We start from the raw sequence: 11,850 nt of genomic DNA, 5'->3' as shown, positions 1-11,850 counted from the left end.
TGTGTGTGTGTGTGTGTGTGTGTGTGTGTGTGTGTGTGTGTGGCCAAAATATCACATTGGACCAATGTCCTCGAGGGATATTGAGTCTGATATACCTTTCTTGTATCAAATCTATAGCTTACAATCTTTCATTTTTATATGCAGTTTGGAAGCTTCATCCTTAAAAGCACCACCTTGCAGTTGCCCTTGTTTTTTTTGTGTTCAACTGGAAAAAATCCTAAAAAAAAAAAATAATAATAGAGAATAATCATTATTATTAATAGTAGTTTTACTGTCTGATGATTCTGTGATCTCAGCCTTGTGAATAGCGCTCTAATAGGGAAGATTACTCTTCCATGCCCTCTGGGTGGACTTTTATCCATGTCTCCCCATATATCTTCCACTTGGAATCCCTATGCTAGAGAATTTCACCTAATGCTCATGACATTATAAAAATACCAATGATACCCATGCAGTTTCAGTAATCCTTTGCTCACAAAATACCTATAGTCTTACATTTCTCATGATGACATCTGTCATGCTATTTCTGTTGCAGCCTACCCCTTCCAACCATACACTTCTCCATAGCCCTTTGATTAACCCTCAGCTGTAATTCTTCATATACAATGCTACTCCTTGACTCAGCATCAACAGAATAAGAATAATTACAATAATAATGGTAATTCACATTTGGAGTACTTTACTTATCAAATATGATATCTATAATTCAATCCCATAATTATTCAGTATAATAGTCATTATGTCTACTATATCCAAGGAACTCTGTTAGGTGCAAGGATTATAAACACAAATACCAAACCAGGCCCTGCCTTTAAGAGGTTTATATTCCACTGGGAGAATACAACATGACCATAGTTGAATGTAATACAGGGTAGACAGTAAAAGAGGCAAAATAGAGCTCAGTCCAAAAGCTCTCAAGTATTATAGAAAGAAGAGAACACTAATAGCTGAGGTAATGATGGTGAGAACCACAGCAATCACCTTTGTAAATTGTTGTGTAAATGTAAGCTGATCTTATTATTGCTTTTAGAAAGTGTTTTTTATACCTTGTCTCAAATGACCTATTACAAACCCTTTGAGACAGGCAGAATAGGTAGTATAGTCTCCAATTTACAGATGAGAAAACTGATTCTTAGAATGGCTAAGTGACTTGTCTATTAGTCATAGAGTTAGTGAGTGGCAGAGCCACTGGCAGAGCCAGGGCTTTGACCATATGCTATTTTTGTGATACACAATTCTTGCCAAAAAAAATATATATATATATATAAGCTCTTTCAGGGTTGACAATGGGAGGAGCCACAGGGATAGATTATGATATGTGCTTGTTACCCACGTGTCCAGCATGTTAATAGATACTTAGTAAATATTAAGAACAGTACCTTTTTGCATTTATCTCCCTTTAATTGCAATTGGTACATTCAGGGGCAACTTTAACTGTTCTTTCATTTAATAAACATGAACTATGTGAAAGTTACTGAGCTAGAAAAATATATAAACTTGAAGTTGAATTACATATTCCATTCAGACACTACTGCTAAGTGATGGTCTGACCATTTGCAGAATGGTAAATAGTTAAACTATTTAAATAATAGTCTAATTAAATAATTTCCCATGATATATGGAAAAAATCTAATATTATCACCCACTTAACTAATGGAGAAATACACATGGGAGAATCAACATTGGAAATAAAACTAAAACTCAGGAATCTTTGTTCTTGGTCTTTGGTTATTCAACAGAATTTTCCTTTTCTTTTTCTTCTTTGTTTTTAAGTGATTCTGAGTTAGACAAGTCTACATGTACCAATATGTAACTGCACCAAAGAAAATATTTGTTATATGCGATTAGCTATAGCCAGGCTACACAGCTTATCAAATGTTGGCAGTCCAAAAGTAGGCATCCCTGGCAACCACATAGCAGTCTTGAGAAACATTGTGCTATAGTAGAAAGACTTGAAGTCACAAAGACTTGGGTTCTAATCCCATCTGGGACATTATTTCAAGTTCCTCATCTGTGATATGGAGATAACAATATTTGCACTGAGAGGCAGTAGAGCATAGAGGATAGGCCAACCTTAGAGTCAAAAAGACCTGGGTTCACATTTTTCTTCATATAAATATAAATATAGGGATTTCCCCATACTACATAAATCATGACATGGATCACAATATCTACATACATATTTATACTAGTGACTTCTAACAGTGTTGTTTGGGAGGAAGGCATTTTGTAAACCTTAAAAAACTATGCATATGTGTTATTATTTCATATGCCAGGGTGCAATAAACCCATGAATTCAATACTAGAGTGGTCATATAGCTATCCTCAAGTATAAGTTCCAATTGACCATTATATTGAATATTTTCAGGTTACACTTTCTTCCCTTCACTCAAGAAAGACAGACCAATTTGGTCCAGGTTCTTTACTTTATCTTTCTGGTGGTCATTTGTTTAAAGAACAAAGTATAACTTATAGCAGAGTTATGACATTGTGTAATTAGTACACTGTTAGGGGAAGATCCTTTACCAGGGAGCTTCTGACACCAATGAAGTTCCAAGTTCAGACACAAAATAACACTACTAAAATTTCCTTATGTGATAAACGCACACTGGTGATCATCCTGACAGTGTTTCTGTATTTATTTTAGCAGTCACAGCTCTGATGATTGACCCTAATTCCCTCATGATTGGCCATTGAATAGGTGATAGAGACTATCCTCTTAGCAAAGGCAATGAAATGTGAGCTACGTATGTCAGAGGTGGAACCTGCAGCCTCAAGGCCACATGTGGCCTTCTAAGTCCTTGGGTGTGGTCTCTTGACTGAGTCCAAGTTTTACAGAACAAATCCTTTTATTAAAGGGATCTGTTCTGTGAAGTTTGGATTCAGTCAAAGGGCCACACTCGAGGACTTAGAGGCCACATGTGGTCTTGAGGCCACAAATTTTCCACCCTTGAATTCTATGTATATACAAATATGTACATGTACGTGCATATGGATGAGATCATCCACATACACATGTGTATATACACATATGCATATGTATACATGTATATAGATGCCTCTCATAAATATATGCATGTATATATATTACATACATGGATATATCTCATATATACATAGATTATATGGACATATCTCATATTTATATATTATATACACAGATAATACTTTAGGATATTTAATAAAGTATTTTTCTGTTTGTTATGTCAGTAGAAGTTCATCAAATCACTTATTGCTTATTATTAATTGCATTTTAGTTACATGCTATTAGCACATGTTGTTCACACCCTGTATATGACTCCTATCATCTTAGAACATACTAAGAGATTTTGGCATTCATGTTATTAAAAAAACTGAACAGTGGATTTTTATAATAATGCAATTCAAACAAAGCTTCTTCTTGACTGTACTGAACCAAGTAATTTCATTTGCATATATTTAAAAGACAGAATTGTAGAGCTAAAATGTTTATGTAAAATTCTGTGAAACACAGGAGCAAAATTATTATACCCATGTGAGTGGAATTTTTTCTTTCTGTGTGATTTTATTGGGTCAAGTGCTTCACTGAATTAATTAAATGAATATATAATTAATTACAGTAAATGAACAAAAAAATTAGCTTTTTCATGTTCAGTTCTACATTCACATCTTTTGTATTGAATTAGGTGGAAACAGCAACTGATTCTGATACAGAGAGCAGAGGCCTACGGGAATATCACTCTGTTGGAGTGCAAGTGGAAGATGAAAAACGGTAACTGAACCAAAAAACAAAACAAAACTATGTTATGTTTCTGAAACAAGAACTATTTGTTATGAACCTGTTTGTAAGCCTCTAGATCATAGTGACCATCAATAATGCGTGCTGTTTGTTTTCATATTTATGCTACTCAATTTACACCATTCAAATATGAATTAACATTTGCCCTTGCCCAACTACTGTTTCTTCAGGAGGCAGGGAAATTATTCTTCCTAAGGTAATTTAACATTCAAGGAACTGACAATTCTATATGCCAAAGTCCTCTAGCCAAAGAGAAGGGATAAGCCAAGAGCCCATTGATACTGAAAATATTCAGGCTTGACCTTGTCAAATGGGAAGGAATTAGGGCTGAAAAGAAGCCCAAACCCAAATCACAGTCTGAAGCAGCTCTTTTGGGCTGTGAAAAAAAGTATATGAAGATACAATTCAAAAAATACCAATTATGGTGATATATTTAGCATACCAGAGGAAAAATAAAAGGTTAGCATATACTTTTAAAAAGAAAACACCAAGATAAATGTTGTTTTATGTAAAATACAAAGCAAAAGAATAAATCTTGAAAATCAAAAAATAATGAATAAATTAGTATCCACTCTTACTCCCGGTAGATTATCCTGGGTCCACCAGTTATCAGCTCTATAACCCAAACCAAATCATTTAACCTCTTTAAACTTCATTCTTCATCTATAAAATGAAAGGATTAGACTAGATAATTCCTTAGGTTAGTTTTTGCCCTGAATTTTTTTAATGATTTCTATAATCCCACCTTATAGGATTTCTGTTACCAACCCACAAATCAATTGATGCCCAAATACTTTTTCATATGAGGTTGCTTAAACAAATGTTCACTCTTCACCCCTAGAAAAATTGAGCATGTTGTGTTCAATACCTGTATTGAAAGGGCTCATTGTCAAGCCCTTTGCCTTTATATAGGCAAGCAAAGGAAAAAACAGCCTGCAAGTTAACCAAATGTACCCATAGCTGTTAATCCTTTGTGTACCAGTTGTGTGAAGTCAGTGTTTCACTGTAGTACTAAATTGTGGGTGCACTAAAACACACACACACACACACACACACACACACACACACACTCACTGAGTCCCTTTCCTACAAGTACACTCAGAGTCCTGTAGACACGATCAATAATATGTGCTACATATTTGTCTAAGACTCAACTTCAATCCATTTCCCACAAATCACTTCAACATTTGCATAGGAAAACATCTTTCACTCAAAACAGCTGCAATGAAAAGGTTTAAAATTATTTACAGGAATATGGAGTCAGAATGTTCTTTTTTTTCATGAACTAATTAATTCTTTGATCACCATGCTGAAAATAAATCAATGGGCTGTAGGAGAAATGTATACTAAAAATTATGTTTGTTGTGGACAAAAATATAGTGTGAGCCAATCATATTTTAAGGCATCAGAGGCTATGTAGTATAGTGGAAAGAATATTGAATATGAAGTCAAAGGACTTGGTTTTGAATTTTAGCTCTATGATTTACTCCTAAGTGACATTAGAAAGATTACTTAACTTCTGTGGGCCTCAGTTTCCCTAGCTATAAAATAAGGAGGTTGGTATGTTACTGTTTTGTTCAGTCATGTCCAAATCTTTGTGACCCTGTGGACCACAGTACATCAATACTGTTTATGGAGTTTTCTTGGCAAAGATACTGGAGTAGTTTGCCATTTCATTCTCTAGTGGATTAAGGCAAACAGAGGTTCAGTGACTTGCCCAGGGTCACATGGTTAGCAAGTGTCTGAGGCTGGATTTGAACTCAGGTCTTCCTAACACCAGGCGCAGCACTCTATCCACTGTTCCACTTAGCTCCCCCAGAGGGAGATGTAGATGACTTCAAAGTTCCTTTCTAGTTCATCACCATTTTTGTATGTAAAATCCTTCATGTTATTTCCATGTAAAGGAAATTTAATAAACTCTTCACTTGTTTCCAATTGAAAGGTGGGTATTTGAAATGAAAGAACAAGCAGTAGTTCAATTCTAGTATTATTTAGTAGGCTTTTAAATGTATATATTCTAGTTAAGAAAGTGAAATTTAAGCATGCTTGGCAATTAGGGGATTAGAAGGACATGCTTTTCTCTCACAAATCAAACTGATAAGAAGAGTCTAAGTAGAGCACATTCAATTGATAAAAACAAAATTTTACCCATGCATGGTTAAGTCTCTGGAGCATAGGCATATTCATTTTGTAATACTTAGGAATTCTTATTCAGAGCTATGCACATTTATGATGACTGGGGAATATGGCACAGTAGTTTGGGTCAAACTTTCTGCCATTTCTCCTTTTTGTTTTCCAGACATGGTCGGTTTAAACGTTCGAATAGTGTAACAGCTGCAGTTCAGGCTGACCTAGAACTGGAGGGCTTTCCTGGACACATTACTATGGAGGACAAGGGTCTTCAGTTTGGTTCATCATTTCAGCGACATTCAGAACCTAGCACTCCTACCCAATATGGCGCAGTAAGAACTGTACGGACACAAGGACTTTTCAGTTACCGAGAAGATTATAGGACCCAAGTTGACACCTCAAACCTTCCCCCACCTGACCCTTGGCTAGAGCCATCTATTGAGACAGTAGAAACTGGCAGGATGTCACCTTGTCGACGGGATGGAACATGGTTTATGAAGCTACTGCACACAGAGACAAAGAGGATGGAAGGATGGTGTAAAGAGATGGAAAGAGAAGCAGAAGAAAACGACCTCTCTGAAGAAAGTAAGGATATTTTGGCATCTTACAATTTTTGACATTAACATTCCTTAAAGGAAACAAAAGAAAAAAATTACTTTAACATAGTCCTTAAAGTCTTTGGCTGTCCATAAATTGTAATATTGTATATTATCCTTCTTCCTCCTAAACAGGAAGAGGAGACTTAAGTTAAGAGAAAGTCAACCTGTTGTTTGGTATCCATTTTTCTAAGGCAAATAAATGGAAATGGCCAAGGAGACAGTATGGTGCAGTGAACAGACCACTAGATTTGTAGTTTGGAGCCAAATAACCTAGGTTTCAATGTTGTACTGTTACTTACTACTTGTGTAACCTCTATGGGACAAAGTCTTTTCATCTGTAAAATGAAAGGGTAGAACAAGGTGACTCTGCAGTCCCTTGCAACTCTAAATCCATGAATTTATGAACCTATGGATTTTTTTGGCTAGGATTATAAGATTTATTGATTTACCTTTTCTGTTTAATTTTGACAAGCAAGTAATTTAAGACATTGATTTTTTTTTCATTTGTAGGGTGCAAGGTTTGTAGGAAACCTATGATTATCTGCATGAAGTCAAAACAACCAAATGAAAAGCAAAAAATTCAGTCAATTAACTATACAATCAACAATGGACAGGTGGTTTGGCTGTTTTTTGATAGAATACATGATACATGTGATTAGTTTGACCAAATATTTTGACATCATATCAACGCAGCCTGAATGCTCTAAACACCTTCAGAATTTTTACATGCTTAATATTAGGTTAAAGCTATAAATCATATTGACATTTATTTTGACCACCTGTTTTTCAGAAAAAGATCACTCCACCATTACTTTTCAAAATTCATTCTTTATCAATTATTATTTGTCAGTTTTTAACAATAATACTTCTCTGTTCCTAGACTGGATTTATTATGTAATATTTAAGGTTAACATCTGTCCCTACTAAAATAAAATAGATCATATCTAGGTGGTCAATGCATAGGACCTGGAGTCAGGAAGACCTGAATCTAAAAATCTAGCCTCAGACACTAGCTATGTGATCACTGCAAATCACTTAACCTCTACTGCCTCAGTTATCTCTTGAATAATCATAGCATCTACCTCATAGGGCTTTTGTGAACATGAAGTGAGCTAACATTTGTATTTTGCAAATCTCAAAACACTATAATAAATGCTAGCTAATCTATTCTATTCATTTTTGCATTTGAAAATCAATAATCTTAATTTCATTAATTGTTTCTCACACCAAAGGTCATGTGCCTCCCCCCCATCAATAGATCCTTTCAGATTCTGAGTCTCTGAAGTCTAACTAATCTACTTCAGAACATGTTAGTATCACATTTTCTAGGTATCTGTGATAATAAGCAATTTTTGCAAGCTGGGAATGGGGGAGTCAAAATGAAGTCTTACGTAACAGCCCTACATTTTTACCTTCTTGCATATAGAGCACAATGGCCTTGGGAACCAAGAGAGCAGAGAAAGTGTTTTAACTCCTTTATTCTTGTGTGTATCTTTGCTACAATGTCTATTCCATATTCCTTTCCTAAGATTTTTATTCTTAAGATAAAAGAAGCAGAAAATATTCAACCTAAAGCCATTTATTTCCTATCTTTACATACTTGTCTCTTGGTCATCCAACTCCACTCATTTCTTCTGTGAGTAGACAGCAGATGCTCAGTATCTGGGAGCTGTTGTTGCCATGGTAAAGCATTTAAACCTCTTTTGGATGATATGCACATGCATTTTTACAAGGGTCTAATGAATCTTAAGGTAACATTTGTTTTCTAAATAGCATGCATTTACATGTATCATCTAGCTGAGGTGAATTTAAAGAAGAGATTTCCTGTCTTTTTAGTAAGATAATGCTTTATCATGCACTTGCATAGCATTTTCCAATTTTTTAATATACATATAAACTTATGACAATTTTTATTATTCTGTGGATTCTATAATCTCCATTATAAAAATAAAGCAACACAGATGCATTAAATTGTCTAGGTTGATAGAAAATGGGGAATTAAGTTGTCATCTTCAGTCATGTTTGTGAACTCTGGTGCTTTTTTTTCATAGTTTTTTAGAAACTAATCAAAGATCTAGGTATTGATAAGTCATGATCTGTTTTTCCCTTGTTGTTTCTTAGGTGAGACTGTTTGGAGATAACCTTAGAAATGAGGGAGGATGAAACCAATTTACAGAAAGTCTTATGATAATTAAGTTTCTCTGTCTTGCAATACTGATGTTTTTAGGCACACAATTTAAGTCTATCATCACCTGTATTTTTGTAACATAGGAATAATGTATATTATATAAAATATTTAGTTTATCTTTCTTTTTGTTTGAAAACAATTAGTGTATTTTGCTGCTAACTGATGCTTTGTACGTTACATGGGGTTTTATCTGTATTATTACTCTAATTGTCCACTTCGGGCATGTGTTTCTTTTTAAATCAGGGTTTTTTAGGTATTGATTTTTCTAATCTTAACAGCTAAGACATTTATCAATGTCTTTCATCACTTAAAAATAGATGCAATGTAAAATTTCCATCACCCTGAAGTTAACTAACAAGAAGATTCAATTAGTCAGAATTACAGTTGCTCTCTACTTTTAGGGAAAATGCATAAATTAGAAGAAAATAAGGATTTGATAAGAATCTAAATTTTAAAGAATGATTTTTTAGCATGCATCCTAGGGTTAGTACTATTGTACTTACTCTCCTACTTCTTAACTTAATATGGCAACATAGTTTGATGATAAGTACCTTGTATTTGAAGTTATGGTCTCTGGCTTCAAATCCCAACTCTGCTACTACCTAACTTAAAATGATCTCAGATAGGTCACTGAACCAATTTGAATCTTAGTTTTTTTATGTGTAAGAGAAGAGGGTTGTATTAGATCATCTTCAGAGTCATCTCCAGCTCTAAGAGTCCAATGGCTCCCCCCATCTTGTGTGTGTTTCTGTGTGTGTGTATGTATGTGTGTATATGTATGTTACACATACATATTTCACTAGTATAAGGAGATCCCATATATGTATATGTATATATATAATGCATATACATAAGACATATATATGCATATATAGTTTTATATATTTAAATAACAGCAAAACTTTGTATGTGTTCGTATCAGCAAAGCTTTTAGATAGGTGATATGCAACGCTGAGAGAAAGATATAAAATTCATAATGGGCCTCACTCTCCTGTGCTCTGGTTTTTGAATGGCCGATAGAATATACACTCCTTACCCCTGACCTTTTTAAATAAATATATATATATACATAAATATACACATATACACATAGACCTCTCTGTATATATACAGAGGGAGACAGAGACAGAGAGAGAGAGAGAGAGACAGAGAGACACAGAAAGAAAGAGAAAAGCAGACCTTCCCTGAGTGAGTTTGTTGATTTGCTAATATGCTTAAGTTTGAAAAGCAATAATTCCTTTGTTGGGGTTATTTTTTTTTTCTATTCCATTTCCATCTGGTACTGGATACCAAGTTGGCCACTGAAAACTGTATATGTCATGGACAAACTAACATATTTGAAAATATATACCACTAAAATATATATATATATATATATATATATATATATATATATATATACATACACAGAGAGAGAGAGAGAGAGAGAGAGAGAGAGAGAGAGGAAGTTACAAGGAGACAGATTTTTCTGCAACATAACTTTCTACCAACTTTAGCCATCTAACAATGGCTATATAAGATGTCTTGATTGTTTTTAACGACTGGATATGAAATTGTGTGCTGGAATGAAAAGAGGCATTCACTCTTACTAGTAGTCTCAAATAACCAGAACATAAGAAAATCCCAGGATTTTTTTTTTAATTAAAAAGACTAGATTTAAATCATACAAACTATATCATAAAATGATCTTAATTTCATGTTTTTTTCACATTTACTAAGTACATACTAAATTTCATTAAAAATCACTTAAGAATTAAATCCCCTCTTGTTACTTTGGTTCTTTAATGTAATCAGTAGTTTTCAATTTAGAGATTAGAATATTTAGCCTTCAAACCATACATTAACTGAATAAGACACTTCATGATAATTATAATAGACTTAAAATTATGTCTAAATATGGCCCAAACTGTCAAAACAGATTTTTGTCCCACAAGCATGTGTGCAAAGGAAATAAGTGTAGTGTTAATCAGTTCATATACTTGAAACTGTTTAATAATTATTTTTAAATAAAGGAAATTTTTATCCAGAAACAAGTACAGAATTATTGATTTTGAAACTTTTCAAGGCAAAACTAAAGTTGTAGATCCAAGGAACATGAAGTAGATACAACAATGGATATAGCATCAGATGAACTGGGTGTGAACCCTGGATCTGCTGCTTACTAGCTTTGTGACCTTGAACAAATCACCTAAACTCTCTGGAACTCAGTTTCCTCATTTGTAAAATACATTTCTGGTCTAGACAATATTATATACCCCATGCATCTCTAGAGTCCATGAAACTATAAATTAAATGACTTATTAAATAAGAACTGAAATACTCAAATAGATCTGTGATCTTGATATGGGAGTTCCTTCCAACTATGAAGCTCAGAACCCAACCATACCTCCCCATCATATGAAACTCTTGTCCATATCTTCCTTTAGGGAGTTTATTTAATGTGCTAGACATCTTCCCAGCACATTGATCTTCCTAGCACAAGAGATCTTTTCTTGACCTTGTAAGGGGATAAACTATAAATTATAAACTAAGAATCTTTTCAACTTCCTTTTTTGTTGGGCATGTTGACACATACCTGCAATGTCTGCTTCTGGGGAGGCTGAGGCTAATAGATCACTTGAGCTCAGAAGTTCTGAGTTGCAATAAGGCTAAAGCTGTCAGGTATCTCCACTAAGTCTAGCACCAATGCAGTGAGTCCATAGACAAATGAGGCCACAGTCTGCCTGTAGAGAGATGAACCAATACAGTTCAGAAATGGAGAAAGCCTAAGTTTCTGTACTGATCCATACTGGGATCAGGCCATGAGTGAACACTGAACTTATACCCTGGACAAAATACAAAGCAATCAGTCTAAAAATAATTTCTGTAAATTTTCATTTTCATAAATGTAATTTCTTTCTAAGCAAAAACCTAATTTCACACACACACACACACACACACACACACAAAATAGGTGCATAATGGGGAGATGTGAAGGTGGCAAACACAAATGTCCCCACCTTCACAGTTTTGCCTAGCATAGCAACAAATTATGAAATTGAGAGACAGAGACCAAAGTCAGTATTCACAGCAAAATGCAAAGAGAGAGAGAAAGAGGGAGGGAGAGAGGGAAGGAAGGAAGGAAGGAAGGAAGGAAGGAAGGAAGGAAGGAAGGA

General features: G+C 34.5%; 1 protein-coding gene across 1 annotated transcript in view; it reads left to right on the top strand.

Annotated features, from left to right (window-relative positions):
- Nucleotides 1-11,850, top strand: part of DLGAP2 (DLG associated protein 2) — a 259,975-nt gene that overhangs the window by 227,065 nt on the left and 21,060 nt on the right. Inside the window, exons 7-8 of the mRNA XM_027840397.1 lie at nt 3,666-3,751; nt 6,078-6,493. Coding sequence (XP_027696198.1) covers nt 3,666-3,751; nt 6,078-6,493 — 502 coding nt within the window. The remainder of the gene's footprint in view (nt 1-3,665; nt 3,752-6,077; nt 6,494-11,850) is intronic.

Source organism: Vombatus ursinus, unplaced genomic scaffold (assembly GCF_900497805.2).
Source record: "Vombatus ursinus unplaced genomic scaffold, bare-nosed wombat genome assembly UNPS02014841.1, whole genome shotgun sequence".
Classification (NCBI taxonomy): Eukaryota; Metazoa; Chordata; class Mammalia; order Diprotodontia; family Vombatidae; genus Vombatus; species Vombatus ursinus.
Note: the sequence above shows the minus strand (reverse complement) of the source record. Positions and strands in the feature narration are given on the sequence as shown.